Raw genomic sequence first — 20186 nt, forward strand, 5'->3', positions numbered from 1 at the left:
ATAGTCCCATGCTTTCCATATATTTTTTTCTTTGTAAACAGAAGATATGTTCACTCACAAATCAAAATTAGAACTTAGTGGAAAGAGGGGAAACACAGGCTACTTAAACTAATGCCTTGCAGGAAATTACTCTTTTTTTGATGTCTGTCTTCAACACATGCAACTTTTAAAAGCAGGTCTAGAGGAAGTTAGTCTAATGAAAAGACTGATCTCAAGTCAGACAGAAACAGGCGACAGGAATTACTAGCTTTACATGAAGCACATTCAAAACATCGCACAGCCATATAGCTATCCACACAGCAACACTGTATTGCAGTTTTCATGCTACAACCTATACAGAAACATGTGTTAGAGGAAGAGCACTAAACAGCTCAGGCATACTGCCTTAGAGTCACAATCATTTTCTGAAGGATGAAACACAGAAGAAAGCAAGTAATTCCACTATAGCTGTTACCACATTTATTGTCTACTTCTATTGTTCATCAAATAAACACACACAAAAATTGTCTTAAAACCACAAAGGAACTGTTTAACTACCCTGCAGACATAATTGGATGCAGTTCAATAAAAGAGAACCTTGATTTTTTTAACTCTGATTTTAAAATAAGAAAGCATCTAATTCTGTATCTTTAAAAATAGATTTAAACATTACCTATGTCAAAAAAATTTATGAGAATAATAGTTTGCTTTTTTCCTTTTCATTGAAGTAACCCACGGATTTTGTGTTATAAAAAGACTCCTGGATTCCTGGGACACACTTGAAATAGTAACTTATCAAGATCCATTTTATGTCTTCAAAAATTTAATAATAGACCTCCCCTGCATTGGAATTTCATCACTTTTTTTCACATCTAGGATGGATTTTAAGTGAAAATAACTACTAAATCAACTACTTCAACTTTCCTGTTATAATCACATGCTTGTTTGAAAAGGAATAATTAAACATGCAGAAATGGAAGTGCTACTATTGCTCTGTCATTTATCTAATAACTGTGTTCATAGACTTAATAAAAATATTCTCTCGGAAAGAACCCGAAGAAGGTTACACAACAGCGACAGACATCATCCTGTAGAAACTATTCATTAATTTTAAGGAGCTAAAAATATGGAGATTGTACTTTCTGGAGGTGTACTAAAGATACAGAAATGCCACAACTGCAAGAGGTTGGAACTCTGAATATTTGTGATTGGGAAGAGTTGGAGCTGGCAGAGCAATAGTCTGAATTTTTGAGGGGGCTTGTGAATCACTGCCTCTTGCAGCATCACACTTTGTATAAAAGGGGGTAAGCTTCAAACAGTGTCCTGGGTTTAGTTTCTTTGAGAACATGTGCAGAACTGCTTCACCACTGACCTGGCAGAGACACCCTTAGCACTCAGCTGAAGGGTTAAACTCAAGAACAGTTTCAGAAATTACTTTTTCTTCTGCTGGCCAAATAGGTAAAACCTGTGCTAAAATGCTTTGGACTGCCTGGGTACCAATTCCTAGGATTTATGTTAAGAGGAATCACAGGAAGCTTCTGGCAGAGCTTCTTCAACCCCTCACCGTCCTCCTCTTCCTCATACCCACATCCAGGGGTCAACACAGCCGCAGCAGCCTGGCTCGATGCAAGGAAAGGCACAAAGCAAACTAACATCCTAAAGAACCTGCCTGTCGATCCTGCGCCACGAGTACAGTCGCAAGCCAACGTCAGAGTCAGAGCTCTGGTCTCAGCGTGGTCTACTGCTCCTCAGCGCGTACTCAAACATCCACTCCCTCCCGCGATCCTTTAAACTGCTTCCATCACCTTCACCGAGAGCTCACAGCAACAGGGGTAGGGCTTGTAATATGGAAACAAACGAACTCCAGAACCCGCAAAGCACGATTTTGCAAGCAGGTCGGAGCACTAAAGCATCGTGTGGGAAAGAACATTTTCTAGAAACAAATATTTAATCCACCACAACGCTAACGCAAGCGATGGGATAATAATTACAGTATGAAGCAGGCAACCTCAACATCCGCCTGATAACCAGCTGTGAAAACACATCAAACGAGTCACCCGGGCAGCAGAACTGGCCATAAATGGCAGCTGCGTCGCTCCCCTGGAACGTGCACAAGGTGCCATTCACAAAGAAAGCTAGACCACTATAAAACCAGCACAGAACAGCTGGAGAGCCGAGACCATTATATGCTGGCGCTTTCCATTACAACTGTTACAACCCAGCCTGAAGCCAACGCACTTGGGTCTACAGCAAAGCAGTGCTGCCGCTAATTTCCGACCTGTAAATTCAGCAAGAGGATCACGAGTATAAACAGCGCATGCAGGGAGGCTGACGCCACGTTTACTGAAGGTGAGAAGGTATGGGCATGAAGGAAAATAGCATCCAGCCAGCAGCAAAGTGATTCAGCTTCTGCAGAAATCCCCCATGGAAAAAATAAAAATCCCACCAACCCAGGGAAATAATTAAACAAGTTAAACATAACGAATATGGAGCAACTGAAAACACGAAGCGCAGGTGAAGAGTATTTATGGAAGATGGTGTAAATACTATGACAAGTAGAAAGCAAAAGGATCGCCATTTCTTCCCTACTTTTCCTTTTTTGTGCTGGCATAAGTTTCTCCCCACTGGTCATAAAGCAGCGTTCTTGTACTCAGCACACGTGGGTACAAGCTTTCAGCCAAGTTCTTTAGGCTATGAAAATTCCATTTTATTTTTAAAGGTTTCCAATTAATTTGTCAGTACCGGTGAAGATGGTAACCATAAACTCCTAAGAATACTCTTCTCACACTCCTCAACATGTGAAGTTCAGCAGAAGAGGAATGTAGCCATTAGTACAACATAGCAGGCTTGTCATTTTTCTCTTCTCATCTCTTAAATCTGGTTTCCAAGAACATAAACTGGGCAATGACTGAACAGCCTCATCATGAGATTTATTTAGATTATGCTTAAAAGTACAAGATGTATTTTACAGATTTCTTTCCTTAATAAAATACTAATAATACTTATTAGTATAACTTCGGTTCTCTTTATCTGTATTGAGGATGCTTGAACAAAAATTTCTATGAAGTTGGGAAAAAAATCAAATTCTCCACTGAACACTTGAATAGGTTTACAATTTCATCTTCTATATGTCACAGAAGCAAGGAGATGCACTCATTTGAAGAATTACCAAATAGACAATACTATCTTTAAAATGGATTTTTGCCTCAAAATTTGAATGCCAGTGAAATGACAACAAAATCACCTAAGCTAGGCTGAGATTCAGCGACATCTGAAGATGTTTCTGCAGAATAAACTGCTATGTAGCCTCTTGTTTAAAAAAAAGGTGCAAAACAGATGCATTGATTTCAGTTGTCTGAGAAACACAAAAATAAGTCATTGCCTGACAGGTAAAGGAGCACATTACAAAATTAAGGTGATAGAAAAGTTTAAAAAACAAACACTTTGTCTAATGGATACAGGAAACAAAATTATTTTAACGTCTTTTCCTTCTCACAGTTTCTTAATGTATCTATTTTAATAATTGGTTATAAGAATGCTTTGCAGGTAGGAAAGAGACTGGTGCCACTGATGGCTACTAAACAGCTGTTCTATTGCATAGAAAGTGTTGCAGTTTTGATATCTATTTCTTGTAATTAAGGAAAAAACCCTACCTGTGGGAGAAAGCTATTTAATCAGTGGCCTAGTAGTTAGACAGCAAGATGTCTCCTCTTAACAGCAGATGACTCCCTTCATGCCAGACTATACTGTCGCATGTCTGCTCATGAGAAGATTCCTAAATGTTAGATGTACTTCTATGGGACAATTCAAGTTTGTAAGAGCAAGACCAAAGTGAGATAAAAAGACAGAAAGATTATCATGACAGTCAAAAGGCACCATATACAAATCATAGCTCATCCTAAGTTCCCTACGCAGCGTTAGGTCGTAAGTTTAAGAAAAATTCTCAAGATGATTCCTAAGGAACTACACCCACAGAAAGACTGAAAGTTCAAAATTACACTTGTAGATTAGGGAAGAAGTAAATTGGCTGATGGAGAAACACTAAGATTGATTTTTCCTTCCTTTTTCCAAATATGCATGTTATGGAAGTCTAATATAAAGCTGAAAAATGCACAAGATCGCTACAGATAGAAATCGAAACCTACAAAACTCAGCTGAAAATAAATAACAGCTTTTTGAATCAAGCACTGTAAAATTTTTTTTTTTTATTATTGTATTAGGTCTTACTCAAAGAAAAATTCTAAAAAGGGGTACGTGATTTGATACACAGCACAGTACAACTGCATGCCTTGTATTAATACAGGAAACTGGCTTAAAGAGTAAGAACTGACCCGTGCAGACTACCAACATAGTTTCCAGAGGTACCCGAGAGGAGACTCAAAAGTGTCAAATGGGGCATAGATGCAAGGCTGTAATTTTTCCTCCTGGCACCATGTGCCTCTGCACACATTGTTTTACTTTGTAATAGCAGTTTCCTGCTTACGTAATGCAGAGAGCACAAACTGTGAGAGCACAGTATTTGAAGATACAAACTGCTGCTCTCTGAAACAGCAGTCCAAGTCACCCTGGTTTTCAGGTACAAAAAATAAGTGGATAATCTGGAGACTCCCATGTCTTACCTAAGAGGCGCATAGCAAGCATTCTGCTTGGAAATTATCATCACAAAACGGACAAGAATGTAATCGTACGTTCAAGGCAAGGTTTTAATGTGTAACTGTGAGAACAGATGTGGAAGAGACAAGAGCAGGAAAAGAACACCTGATTAGCAAATTGAAAAGTGCACCCCCATGCACACGAAAGCAAAGTTTGACAAGCAGTCATAAGTGGACATTTCCTAATTTTTCAGTGCTTAAAAACTTGATAACTGCAAAAATTGAGGCATATGCCATCACAGTGTATACACACAACACAATCACACAAAATCACAGAATACTTTGGGTCGGAAGGGACCTTTCAAGGTCATCTAGTCCAACCCCCCTGCAATGAGCAGGGACATCTTCAACTAGATCAGGCTGCTCTGAGCCCCATCCAACCTGACCTTGAATGTTCCCTGGGATGGGGCATCTACCACCTTCTCTGGGGAACCTGTTCCAGTGTTTCACCACCCTCATTGTAAAAAATTTCTTCCTTATATCTAGTCTGAATTTACCCTCTTTTAGTTTCAAGCATTACCCCTTGTCATATCCCATACATAGGTTCAAAGGTTCTGTTATTCTGGACTAGCCACAAATCAAGCATAACACTATATACGTACTTACACTTTACTGTTAATTTGGAAATTTTTTGCAAACTCTACAGTGTATTGTTAGAAAGTCAACAGAAGCATATTTAAACTGCATGCATCATACCTGTGGCAAATTGTGCTTACAAAAGTTCACTTACACATAAGAGCTACAAACATAAGGATTATAAATGAGTATTACAAGGTCTAAAATTAAAAGAGGGTATTTTACTGCTTAGCTGTTTTGTTGATTAAATACTTTTAAAGGTACAGTCTCTGAAAAATTACTTCGGTCCAATTCAAGAAAGCTTACTATATAACCAGGAAAAGGTTATTTCCAATTTACAGCCTTTTTAAAAGCAGACAGTTGATATTAGTCAGTTGGTTTCAACTGAAACTAAGTACCTTTTTTCTGTGTGTAGAGTAGTTACACAAAATAAAGCTCCTTCTGAAGTTTAAAAAATTATCTGGTTTCTGTATTATCAGGAACTTCTTTGCCAAGTTCAGTATACATCATGAACTTTTTCTATTTCAACCACTGTGCTAAAAATATACCCCACCATTCACAAGAAGCATGGTAGTCAATTAATACTGACCAGCACCCTGGGAGAGGCATGGCTCAGCAGTCTCCCGATTACCAGTGCAATTACATTAGAAGTTAAGTGCTAACATTTCAATTGCTTAAATTAATAGAGGCTCAGAGATGCATTGGTACTTAAAACTGACTCTTCCTTTAGTACCCAGGATCTTCAGGCTACTTTATTTGTTCTTTCTTGGTATTTTTCCTACAATGACTATAGAATGGGTAAGCTTATAAATGTTAAACTCTAACAAAACAGAAATGCTTTGGTTATACAAATACACAGGTACTAGTCCCATAGCTAATCCTCGCAAACACACACACACACACACACAAAATTATTGAGGTATTACTTACTGTGGACCTCTAATACTCCCAGCACAGGTAAACAGGACGAAAACATAGCAGCTTTGGCTACAAATATTGGTCTTTGTTAAAGGTGTATATACAAGCATACATCCATGTGTTTAGAATAGGTAGATCATGTCTAGAGATCTGGGGCAGAAACCGTATTTATTAATCTATGTGAGTGTGATGACAAAGGTTCTCTATTAACACCCTTTGGCGAATGGTACAAATTCTTGATTAGCAGGTAAGATAGAAGCAATGCTCCTCCCACCTCAGGAAAATCTGCTCCTTACTCAGTAATTTTGCCTAAAAGTAAAATACACAGTGAAAACTAGCTGTTAAGAAAGTCCCAAGACAAATATGTTTAAGGCAAATTTCAGTCCAACAAGCAAGAGTTAGGGAAAGTAAGGCTGCTACCCACAATCAATTTCAAAGAAGTGAGACAAAAATACGGAGCAACTATTCAGCAGTGCAGTAATATACCATAAAGTCACGGTACATGAAACATTCTATTACAACTATGAAACAGAATTAATATACAGAACAAAAATTTGGTGTGTTTGCTGGGAATAGCCATAGAAATAATTTGGCAGCTGTCACGTTTCTTGCATTTAAAATTGAAAAAACATTTTATAGTGAAAGCATGTTAGAAGCTAGCATCTACCGAAGAGAATGAATTTTCTGAGGGGAAAAATATTAAACTTACTCAAATTATACCATCAGTTTCAACCCAGGCTTCAAAACAAAGGACTAAATTTGCCAAATAGTTGTAAACTCAAGACCTTTAGTGAAAAAGTCACAGCAATTCAGCTTGAGCAGGGGGTTGGACAAGACAACTGTGGGAGGTCCCTTCCGACCTCAACCGTTCTGTGAATCCGAGACTGCTTGAGTGAGTGCATCAACACTGAACTCGGTTCTTAGCCAGTATTTGGAGTCTGGGGACGAGACTTTCCTGTGTTCCTCAGCATTGTATGTGGATGTTGTTAATACGAGTGAGTGTTAATGCAGTGAGTGCTAAAGGAAGTAACTGTTTACCCTTTATCATTTATCATCACTGATCTAGGACTGCAGAATGGTTTGTAAAGTGATCTAAAACCATCGGTGACCTTAAAACGCAGCACTAAGATAGCTCATTTAAGTTTAACAGGCAAATGTAGCTTGAAAAGGCAACAGAGTTCTCATATGGTGAATGCTCCATTTCTAGAAGTATCAATTTGGCACTAAGTAATTCCCTGCATTACAAATTATTAATGAGAAATTTATAGGAATAGGCACTACAAAGTACTATTTAATTTTTGCTATAAGTGTTTACAGCCAATCTGGCTTCTAGATGAAACTCCACAAAACAAGAAAGGATGCAATATTAGGTCGTGGAGAAAACTTGCACTGCAAAAAGGTACAGAATAATTTGCAGAGCAGAGGACAGACTTTCCAGTCCTGCTATGCACCGTATGTAAATGACAACTGTATTTAGAGAAAAGTGTATACTTAAGTGTAAACTGGTCCTACTCATAGACCATCTTAAGATTCAAGTGAACCACAGCTGAATTTAAACAGCACAAGCTCCTGACTTGAGACCTACTGCAGAGCAGTGCAAAATGCCATGTGCTTCTCAGTATTCACATGGATATAGCCTTCCAAGAACACTGGGGGAAAAAAAATCCCTTTTAAATTATGACATCCTTTTTTGTGTTAAGTCTGCAGGATAACATTTGCTTTCAATCAGCTTTCTCTACCATTCATGTTCCTTTTTATGCTTCAAATATATATAGCTGCCTTTGACTAAAGTCAGACTTACAGAATAAACAGATATTAGCAGTAGCCCAAGAGGCTTTCCTAGCAATCAGTAAGTTTCCAACATGCAGCTGCACAAAAGAATTAGAGAAATCTCAGATTATCAAATTTATCCTCCAGCTTCCCCCCATCCCCTCTGAATATACTCCTCATCCAAACTATATAGCTATATATAAAGTTTTATTACGGAGCAAGATGAAACACATAGGTGGTGCATAACAAGCATAGTTTCAAGAACTTGTAAAGCTGTGACATACAAAAGTATGTAAACTACATTTTTTTCAATGACTGTTCAGAATCATCACTGAGTATGTTAGGAGTTTGTTTGACATAATTTCCATTTTGAATATACATACAGATTATAAAATGAAACACATGACAAATATTCCTAAAAACCAAAGTCATTGCTGGTTATTTATATTTAAAAAATATGAAGTCATGTAACAATAACAGATACATCCTGGTATTCTTTTAAGTGGCAGATATCAGCAGGGAAGGACTTTTTCTTCCCTCAGTTTGCATTACAGTACTTTATTTTAATCAATTTATTTAGGTGCTTCACAAGTTCACTTTCATATATTGCGCGTGTGTTTCTAAGTTATATAAACGTCAGTCACGCCTTTGTTCTATCTTAAGCTAGAAATCAAGCCAACTTTCATAGCATTACAGATCATCGCTGCTACCGTCCACATATAAGCTTAAATATATGTATTTTTTAATCTGGGCAACAATAAACTGAGACTAGAAAGATCAGGTTTTTTACAAAGATGAAAGAATTTCTGACTCTTTTTTTTCCTCAGCATTGAGTTCTGTACTCACCTCACTTCTACGCTCATGACACCATCCCAGAGCTTGCAACGAACTTCATGGCATGTCATCCACACAGAGGAGCAAGACACACAGGTCTCAGTGCTTAATGAGATTAGAGTATCAGAAAAAAAAAAAAAAAAGCAGTGCTGCTGGTAGGTACACAGTCCTGTAGGGCCATCATCAAATCTGCAGTTTTATCCACCTTGGAAGAACCTGACACACGCATCCTTTCCTCCATGGAGAAAGTTCTGGGGGACCTTTCACTTATCTTTGAAGTAGACTAGCCATAACAGAAGGGGGGGGGGGGGGGTGTGTCTTACACTGTAGTGCTGGATTGCTACACAGATCCCTTGCTGCTACTCAAGGAGTAACTGTCCTCCCAGAAATGGAAAGACTCTGTGCCTCTTAGCAAAGCCTGGTGGCTTCTGGGAGACAATTAGTCCCTGAAGGACAAAAAAGTATTCACAGAAGCAGGAAGATTACCTGAGGCTGGAAAAGGTTTGTCAGTGCGGTATAAGATATCAAGGCTTCTAAACACTCGGCATATTAGAAAGAATAAATTGTGCTACATCTGCACCTTCTTAAACCACTGACTCGGCTGACTAAAGGAACAAGACCGCACCAAATTGCAGACAGAACTGAATTCCCATTTAGTTGAAGGTCAAAAACTCAGTGATAAAAAAATACTGCATTGCGTTTTTTTGCTTTAAACCTGTTGTATAGATCTGTTATGCACATATTTAACACTGGGCAGTACTCAACTTTGGTAATATTGTTCTTGAAGAACAAGGCACATTTTTTGATAAGTAATTTTAAAAAGTCAGTACATCAACTAGCAAATTTAACCATCAGGTAAGAATGCAACTTGACAAAATGACATTCTGTTTTCCAGAGATCAGCTGTCTTAGATTTATTTCATCAAAGGTGTGATACAATTACAAGCCCATGCATTCCATAAAAATATGAACTTAGAATTGTCATGGAACAAAATTTTAAATAACACACATACAGAAGTTTCTGGGTATTCAAGTGGACTGGTTAGTCTGAAGGAATATTATTTGCAACATATGGGCAGAAGCACTGACACTTCCATGTGATCAGTTCTTTATCTCTTCTCCTCCTCCACTCCACACCTTCTGAAGATAGATCACAGTTGAGTAACTCCATGGATTAAATCCTAGACATAAGCTCATAGTTGAATCCAGAATTTCACTTTCTATTGGCTACACGTTTATATTACATCTTTTTATACTGTTATTAAAAAAATAAATCAGACTACATTTTTAAAATGTAGCCAGTATAACTATTTTGAAAAATGTAATTTATCCATTTAAGATGCTGACAAAATTAATTTCTGTCTACTTAAATTCTTTATCATTACAAGGTAATTCTTGTAATTCCTGAACATTGTTGAATATTAATGCCACCTGTAGAAAATTTAGGTATTTCTATGTAATGAAACTGCTGGAGTAATCGGAGACAAGCTGCAACAGATTAACATGAAATAAGTATTATAGATAGTATTTAAAAGGCACACAAATACTTCAAACACATACAGTTTCAAATCTTTATTGTTTTAAAATTCTACATGTCTTTTACAATTACAATAATTTGTTACTTAAATGACTCTTGTATGGTTAATGTACAATGAGTTTTTTCCTGAAACTCAACCATGAAATACAATTTCATCAATATGATTTTTCTAAATAGATTAATACAAGATTTCTGTTTTGTTGGGAAGAACAAGTGCTTCACTTTGAACAAACGGCACAGGTGACTTCCCTTCAGAATCTGTGATCAATCCATCGAAAGTGCTTTTGAAGATTGCAGATCTAACTGTGGCTGATTTTCAAAATCAGCCTATCAAATTACAAGGGTTTTTTTTAACATTAAAGAGCATTTTCATGTAATGAAACAAGTTGCAGTAGTTATTTTTATTCATCTACTGAGGCAAACTCATGTTGAAGAAAAATTATATGATTATCTGCATGCAATGAACACTCCTCTTTAAATAGCTGATGAATTTTACACATATAAAGAACCTGTTAAAGAGTGCAAGTACTTTGATAATGATTTCACAAAAGGACGTATGCTGGTAATAATGGTAACTAACATTTAACATCTAAATACAAGCTAATGTATATTTAACAGGCAATTAACATGGCTTACAAGCCATGTTTCATGTGGTTGCCCTTTGAGAAAATGAACTCATTTGGTCCACACTCCTAAAGTTATCTGGGTAAAAAAATTGGAACAGTTAGGGCCAGAGTTTTTGATGAAATTCTTGTTTCTAAAATGTGACCTGTTAAAAAGTAAAAGCAGTACATCAATGACATATCTTGTCACATGACCTCAGTATAAAAAGATGGCCTGGTATTTGGAGCGATGAACGAGCACTGAAGGACAAGTCAAAAAAGAATGGAGACAGAACGAACTAAAATTTTGTTGTGTTATACTTTCTTGTTCCATGGTACTGCTTTCACTCTGTAGAATTTTGTACCCAAAGGAACTTTAAATCTGTTTTGTGCCTACAAAAAAAAAATCAGATTATATTAGAAATGTGGGATTATTCCTCTGATTTTTATATTTTTAAGCAGAAACTGATTCCCACCCCTCAGCATTTATGAGACCCTTTGGAATCTGGCATGGTTCTGGGCAATATGGACACATCTACCCATGCCACTGCTCACTTACTCTTTTTTCTAGTTCCCCTTCTCTTGCTATTCACTGACTGAAAAACAGAGGAGGAATGGCAGAACCTGGGGCAATTTTCATCTCACTTATTATGCAGAGATAACTTCACAATTGTTACAAACATTAAAACTATCTTGTCTGTTAAATTTATCAGATGATTTTCCATTACTATTCCCTTACCTTTTTTGCCTGGCAATATTCCTTTTCCATCACTTTTCCTAGCACCCAAGGTCTCCTAGATGCACCTGAAGCTAAGAGACAGTAAATTTATTATTTTAGATAATCAGCTACAGGGTATTACATTCAATATGGTTAAAGATTATTTGCTAAAATGATTTCATTGAAAGCAGAAAGTCTTCAAAAAACCCCCTTTTTTAATAAATTAACAAAAATTAAATAAACTTCAGACATCGAGACAGGTCACTGGCATTTTCAAACAAAAAGCTTATTTTTCAGTTTAAATTTTGTTTTAAAAGTTAACATTAGAGGAGACAAAAGCAATCAAAACTGAAATTCATTTAATGATTCAAAATTATTCTCATTAACCAAGCTTGACCTTTTTGGTCTGATTTAAGGCGAGAATTTCTTGAAGTATTTCAAAGGATAGAAGCTCTTCTGTACTCAGCTATTATTATTGCCCTTACTGAAACATTTGATTATTTTTCTTTTAGTGATGGAAATTAATTCCTCACAAATAATAATTTTAAAGCCCTACAAGTCTGCTAGTTTTGGTTGCAGTCTTCTGAGTACCCAATACTGTTCAGAAAGGAGAAAAATGAAAGACCTCAATAATAAACTGACAGGTCAAGCAAGCAACAGTGGACAAACTTTCAGCTTCTATCCATTCCTGTAACAGTAAGGAAATGCATATTTGTCTTGAATTCCAAGAAACTCTATCCATTTTACTTGCTTTGCTCTTTTCTATCACTAATCACGGCATGAAGAAAACATCAAAACAGACAGAAGGAACAGCTCACATATGCTCTGCATAATACTAAAATCAATGCTTTTCTAAGCATAACTATTTATGAGATACTGTATCTAGTGACTAGAACATGAGTCACACAAGAGCCAGAGTTTGAAATTTTAATCTTACCCTTCAAGATTAATCTGGCTATTGATAATGGAGCAGATTCAGTTCTACTCCACACTCGTACAAATCAGTAGTATTCATGTCTGGCCTGAATGCTCTACAACTAATATCAAAATTACAAAAAAACTTCAGTTTTTTTGAATTTGCTTGGCTGACAGACTTCATTGATGTAACAAAGATAGTGAGAAAGATGCAAGTTTTGTTTTCCCTTAGATTTGCAGATGAAAACTTCCATATCCCGAAGATAAGGGACAACACAGAAACCATGCAGTCCTCAACCAATTTCAGTGCTGTCATACCATTCTAAGCACTCTTAATGTAGGCAGAGACAACCTACAATAGCCTAGATCTCCGACACTTAATACTGTAGGTAGATCTATATGGAATTATTAACTTCATATGTACATGTTGGTACAAAAGGACAGGTTTAGATGCAACATTTTGGCAGCCCTTAAAACAATAATTTGCAGTACCTAGCTCCATGCCAATTTAAATCTACACAAATAATACTAGTGTTCTGGGGTTTATTCTCCCCACTTCCCTGATGCGGAAATAGAATCAAGACACGGTTTCCTGAAGTACTAAGCTAGAAACAAATGTGTTCCTAAAGCAAATGGTAAGTCTTCATGTTAGTTTTATATGCAGTTTTCTCAAATTTGAGACCAATTCTGGTTAGCAAGTGGTAAGGAACGGAGCAAGCTAAGTCCATTTGAAAACAGACAGGTCAGTGAACTGTGTACTCAGCAATGTACAAACTAACATGGCTTTTACCTTATATATGTAAACCAACAGTAAGAAAATCAATTACATTTCACATACTTATGTATGCACTAGTAATGCCATAGTTCAGAATATATTACATCTGTAAGAAATATAAGAGTTCTTCCCACATGTTTCGCAGAACCCACATGGCACAGATCCTTCAGCAGTCTTGGAATTCAGTTAGAGCTTGGTGGTCTTCTGGAGACTACATGAATTTTTTAAGAGCCATCATCTTTCATCATAACTGAAATCTACAATGAGTCTGCTCATTGAAAGTAAGCTGACAGCTTCTGACATGCAATAACGTATAGAAACTCTTACTGATAAATTAGAATTAATACAAAATTTCCTCTTAAAGCATGTTCTTAGACATTTCAGCAAAGTTGGGAGTGTGGCTGGGTTTGTAGAACATACTACATGTGATAGTCTAAAGACGTTTACGTGAATCTATCTCATGTAGCACATAGTTTAGTGCAAAGCATTGTTATTTTTCCTCATTTAAAAAAAAGAATTAACACTTCAATTTAAGTAAGTTTACATAGCTGCCAAAAACCAGCCAACAAATAACCTAATGATTAAGGGAGGAAAAAAGCAAATGTGCCATCAACCTGAACATAAGCAAAACATACAGAAACTGTTCTCTGAAAACTTATGAGCCCTTCTAAACACCATTTAAATTGGGTGGAAAAATTCTGCCAGAAAAAAAAACCATTGCTTGCAAATCCCCATATACTGTGGTCTACATTCTGTTATTTCAGACATATATTTGGGTTCATAAATTTCAGTCACTTTGCAGAAGATGAGCTACAGAGAACAAATTTTATCCAAAGATAATCTTCAAAAGCCATCATAGAATCAGTTATGATCAGTTATGCATTATTATTCATGCTACTGAATAGCTAAGTAGCCTGATGGGAATGGTTTCCCCATAGACATGTTAACCTACTCTGTGTATATACAAAATCGGCATTTTCTCTCCCCTCTTTTTTTTACAGCTTACTTTGAAGATGCACATATTTTTCCCTATTTTTCAAAGATATTAACATTTATATCAGTTTTTTTATTTAAAATGTTCTGCCTCGAAAGATGTTTAGCATCAAAAAAAAAGCAAAATCTATAAAAATAGCTGACAGCTATCTGTATCACATTCTTCTCATATTTATCACATATATTTATAAAATCACTTACTAAGGAGTGTTATTTGTAAGAGTAGATAATAATTGAAAGTAATCTGACACTTACCACACTCACCTGGTTTGAGATCCAGGGCAGCAAGAGATTCTGAGTGCAAGAAATACAAGGTTGGACTAACAGTGAATAATACATAGTTGTCATGCCTTTCATCCAAGATAATGAGAACCAAATCGCCAACCTGAAAACTGGAAAAAAAAAAAAATCAAGGAACTGAACTAAAAAAAGCATAGAAGCTTAAAACTACATTAATTACAGTACAATTTTTTTCCCAAGTATTGCACAGACTGAGACTTAGTTGAACAGCAGCTTAGATATTTCTACTTGTTATGCCAAATCATTATACATTTTATATTTTCTGGTCAACAAAACACTCTACTTTTTGCAGTGTTCTTCTACATTGATCAGCTCAAATTATTATTTAAAGCAAAACTGTCCTTTTGAAAAAAATAAATAGAAGTATCTAACAAAATACTAATGTTTCAATTCTGTATTATTTTTATTCACCAATACTTATGGTAATGATCACTGTACCAATGTTAACACTCTTTTGATGTTTTAAACTGAAGTCAATTAGAACACAGAAAAATACAGCAAAACATTTATGTAGCTATTCAATCTTAAAATTTTAAGCACACAGGACAAAGAAGGGATGAAGTGTTCATCTTTGATCAAAGGGTTAAAAATAAAAGAAACACCATGGTGACTTTACATAAGAAGTTCCAAAAATCTGTTTCTTCCTGACACCAGGATAAAACACAAGAAGCCACCAAGTTCTCATGCCAAGTTTCAGTAACAGAATTCAGAGAACTTTTTCTGGCTCCAACTTCTGTTTTGCAGTACAAATGTGTTGAAAGTAAATTATTTACCCATTAATGAAATGAAGTCTAAAATAGCTACAAATTAAGCATTAGACCATGAGAGGGCTGTAAGAATGAATATTACTACTACTTTGGGTATGGGGGAGCAAGTGGCAAAGAAAGGGGAAAACTCTTTTCCATAAAAGGAGACTGCAGATACATAGTCATAGATAAATAGGTAAATCTAGAGAGAAATTTAGCTTATCTTCTTTAAAGTTCACTTTCAGATTAAATAAACAATACTCCAAGCTTTTCTGCCTGGATTTATTATGATGACAGACTATGCTGACTTAAATAAAGACATCTCTGTTGTACAGATGAATTCTTCTTTCACGACGTTTTCCTCACCAAAGACTACCAAGAGAATTGCCAGAATATTCAGGTGCTCACAGGAAAACCTGATTCTGTAGATATTGACCTTGTTACAATAAAAATGCAATTTGGTGTAATTCAGAAAACATTAAAGGAATAATCTGTGTTGGATTTCTTTCCAAAAACATTTTTTTATATTACTCTATTATCAGACTGATAAATTACTGAAGAACAGTTGTCGATAGCTTTCATGTTTTGCAAGAATTACTATTTCTTTTTCCAGCAACAATTCTACACGCAGCTGCTAACAAGATTGATAATATCTAACAAAATATTTGAGTTAATTTCATTTCAGTCTGTCAAGGTAAGCCAAAAATTTTGAAGACTTCAGGAAGGTAAAACTTCTCTTGAAATATAATGGAGCACTATGCATACTCAGGATAAACAAGATTCCTTCTGATTTTTCTCAGCATGATTTCAAGAAGGTCACAGATAAGCAAAAAGTAATCTAAAAGAAAGGAAGGATTTAGAAGTCCCATGAGGTATTATCCTTATGAACCATGGAAGAAAGGTAGAGAATTCAAGAAAGCCACCACTACACAGAATTCATAAAGGCCTTTTTTTTTGTTTAAAATAAAGGGTTTATAAAATTTATGCCCAACCGACAATAACTGACAGCTACATGTATAGAGTTGACCTACATATCTTTCCACTACAGATCAAGAACAGAAGAATTGTGACACTATAATTACATACTTATTATTGAAGGCATATCCATCTGTTTATATGAACATTAACATGTACTTACTCTCTAATTGCTATTTTTTCAGAATGTCTTGAGGATACTGATGACATGCTCTGGGACATCTATTAAAAAAGAGAAAAGCTATAAAGTATTGGCAAGCTATAATGACATGTACGTTGCAGGTAACAATATGTTTAAGATAAATAATTTATTATTGATTTCAAACAGTGTCTATTTTTGCAGATCTTATATTCACTCAAGAAAACACACAATTCTGTCATCCTGTTCTGTAGCAGGTTTGGTTGTTGGTTGCAGTTTTGGTGGTTTGTGGGATTTTTGTTTGTCTGTTTTTTAAATAGCTACCTTTGAGTATTAAATTTCTTGCACAACTGACTTCTCCCTCATTATTTAAAACTGAGAAGTGCTTTCCAGATCAGTGCCAGTGAAGATTTGTTCTGAGCATACACAAGACCTATTTTATAGCTGTGCACTCTAACACAGAAGCCACTGGCATTCTACAAAAGGCTGATGGTAAAATACTGGAGGGCAAACATGTTTATTGCAGTTAAAATCTGGATGTTGAACTCGATATAGTCTCTCAGTTTTACTAAGGACTGTCACTCAATCTAAAGTTTACTGTAATTGATAGAGCAGCACTCCCTGGCATAAAACTGCAGTCAAATTTACTAAGACCAAACAAAATCTCAGTTATGTAAGGTTTTGGACATAATTCTCATCTCTATATGCACGATATTTGCCTTTAAATCTGTTTAATACTGGCACATGAACCAACTTCAAGAGAATAAACTAGATGTAAAAATGAATATAAGTGTACATACACTTTCTACAGTAACTGTGATAAGAAATGGAAATGGTCAACGCTACTTTTATCTACAAAGGGATTATACAGCCTACCATAAATGCAAGTAGACAGAGGAGCTGATCTGATGTCAATGTATCCATTTCATCACCTTTTGGTAACTTCCTTAGAGGAGACAATTTGTAATTGCCCTGTAGAAACTATGACTAGAGGTCCTGCAGTTTTTCTATAGGTTCCTACTTCCTGGACCATTTATACATGCTATTCAACCCTAGATTACTCATACTTGAAGTTTAGCACATGATTTTTCATCTGTAACTCAAACATTGGTACCTATAGCGTATTTCCTACTGTCAGTCTTCCTCCCCACTTCCCCGGAAACAGTATCAGCCTGTCTTAATATGAGCTTGAAGCCTATTCCCAGCTCGTTTTCTTAATTTCTTCAAAGAAAATGAGCCCAAACTGAATGCAGTACAACACAAAAAGCTCTCAACTTCTGATGACATTTTCAGCAGTTTTCTTTACGGGGCCCAACTTCATATCAATTTTTTGTTGTTGTTGTAGACTACGTTTCTTTGACTTATTCTCATTGTACTTCTCTTTCTTGAAAAAGTTGCAGCTAACATGAAAGTTGTCAAATGTGTATAATTTGCTTAGATTGCTCCCAAAAGTGTTTGAGAGTTCTCTTCACACGCTAGAACCAAAAATTTTCTCACTGTTTTTTAAAAGCGGAATGTTAAATTAAAATGCAAACTAGCTTGATTTCTGTATTTTTCATTCATTTCTAAGTTTTAAGAAAAACACAACAAATTAGAATGTTAAAAATATTTCCATTAAAACGCCATACAGAAATTTTTATGAGTAGAGTTCTAATAGCCTTTACACAGAAAAAAGGTTCCCTTTCTCAGTAATTCATATAAAGTAACAAAAATCCTGTAATAACACTCCCGGTATTAAAGTGAGCTCCTTTTAATTTTTTTATTGCTTGCAGAGGTAACCCACAAGTTTTGCTGAAAAGGCCAGGGATCCGAAAAGATTTTCTTTTATTGTGCAGCACCACTTCTCGGTTGCTTATCTGAAGTAGCTCTATAGAAATAAATATTGGTATTTAAGTGCTGATGTGTATTTCAGCTTTAGAAGTGTATTGGGAAGGAGGGGGAGGAGAAAGAAGGATGAAGAGAAAAAAATAAAAATAATTTATTTCATCTATGATATAACTAATTTATAAGTAAGGAATTGAAAAGATATTATGTTCTTATGCCCATTTAGAAACCAATTTTCAATTGCTTTAGACACCAATGAGCTGCCAATTTCTCCTACATGGCTTGGTATTAATCATAGCAACAAAAAGAATTTTATATTTGTCTTGTACGACACCATGTTTTCTTCAATTTCATTTTACTCTGAGATGGCAAGAGATCAAGAGTTTAATTCGGGAGATCTACAGAGAGGTTTAGGAGACTGTCCAGTATGGTTTGAGTTGTATTGTAAAAACTACACTGAAATACCTTTTGTGCACTTCATTGACATTCTAAATAAAAAAATCCTTTTCTAAAATATGCTTTTAGGTGTCTTGCAGTCCTTTCTTACGCCCTGCACTAGCAGGGTTATTATGTACAGGTTTTAATATGGAATGGAAAGTGTTTGGAAAAAAATTGCAATTTCACACCTGAAAATGTAGCAGTATATAGTAAATTTCAATCCTATACCACACAGAAAAATGGCAGGTCCTACTGGAGAAACTTATCAAACACTTTTGCTCTGAAATGTAACTTGCAACTACACATATATCAGTTCCTACAAAACTCCTGGATATCACCTGTCACTTAAAGTGAGATCTCCATGGCCGGTCCAACAAATAAACTACCAAAGGATTTGTCTGTTTCCCATACACAGTAATTTTTTTTAAGACTTAAGGTTGAGACCTGGCAGCAAGGATAAACTGTGGATAAATAAGAGGAGAAGGATTCAGAGCGCAGGAATCGAGGGAACTCTGTCACTATATTCTTTTTCCTTTCATAGGCATTGACTATTATTTGAGTGTTTCAGTTTAAGATGATGACTGTTTGTATTTCCAGTTGCTAGGCAGAATTAAAGAGTTTGATGCCTTACAAAAATGACAGGTGCAGTTTCTAATCTCCAAGTTATTGTTAACACTCCTAATTATGCTTATTGTACAAGCATATTTACAATCTTGTAAACTGGCCTTCAATATACTGTTGTTAAAAAACTGAGCCATGGCACCACTGAAATTAACTCCCCATACCCCAAGCCTGGATGGTCTGTGTTCTTTGGGAGTATGTCTCTTTCTCTCCAGTCCTGTGAATCTTTTCCATGAGAACACTGCTAAGTTGAGATACCCCTGGAAGGTTATCAGGTTACCTATTTGCCACTTGCCTTAATGCTTAAAACATTTTTGAATTTAATAAAAACACACTTTTAGATTTTAACAAGCTTAATATTCGTAAGCTTTTCTTATTTTTTCATGAGACTTAAAAGATGCATTGCACAAATACTTACCAATCTTTGATTTAATCTCTTATTTTCCTCTTCTTTCAACTGCAAAGTCTGAAAGAAAATCTTATCTGATTATACATTTTTTAAAAGTTTTGATATGACCAGAGCCAGACTACTTATACAACATACATATTTACTACAGCTATTAAAACTATTAAAACAATATCAAAACAGCTTTTGAACAAAGACATGTAAAAAAATTTGAAATCTAGCAATTAACACAGTGCTACAAAACCCACTGCTATGCTATGCTTATCTCCATAATCATCCTTCTCAAGTTAATGTCATGGTTTAGAAAAACATTTCACTGATATAACAGCAAAAGAAATGTAATATATTACTATTTTATAGCTTCTACCCGTGACAAATCCTTTGTAAGCAGATGACAGAATAAAGCATATAAGTGCTCCTAGTCAGAAACATCCAGCCACTTGCATCATACAGTGCCACAATTCATTAA

The 20186-nt window shown here is 35.7% G+C and overlaps 1 protein-coding gene across 6 annotated transcripts in view; it reads right to left on the minus strand.

The window, feature by feature from the left end:
* Window positions 1–10285: 10285 nt before the first annotated feature.
* Window positions 10286–20186, minus strand: part of RB1CC1 (RB1 inducible coiled-coil 1) — an 81586-nt gene continuing 71685 nt past the window's right edge. For 5 of the 6 annotated variants that reach the window (XM_049818638.1, XM_049818628.1, XM_049818619.1 and 2 more), the window contains 5 exons: window positions 19730–19777; window positions 16453–16511; window positions 14524–14660; window positions 11607–11677; window positions 10286–11260 (listed from right to left, as the gene is read on the minus strand). In XM_049818638.1, the coding sequence (XP_049674595.1) occupies window positions 11183–11260; window positions 11607–11677; window positions 14524–14660; window positions 16453–16511; window positions 19730–19777 (393 nt within the window). In that variant the 3' untranslated portion in view covers window positions 10286–11182. The remainder of the gene's footprint in view (window positions 11261–11606; window positions 11678–14523; window positions 14661–16452; window positions 16512–19729; window positions 19778–20186) is intronic. The other variant, XM_049818648.1, reaches the window with a different exon arrangement.

This window comes from Accipiter gentilis, chromosome 2 (assembly GCF_929443795.1).
Source record: "Accipiter gentilis chromosome 2, bAccGen1.1, whole genome shotgun sequence".
In the NCBI taxonomy this organism is placed as follows: domain Eukaryota; kingdom Metazoa; phylum Chordata; class Aves; order Accipitriformes; family Accipitridae; genus Astur; species Astur gentilis.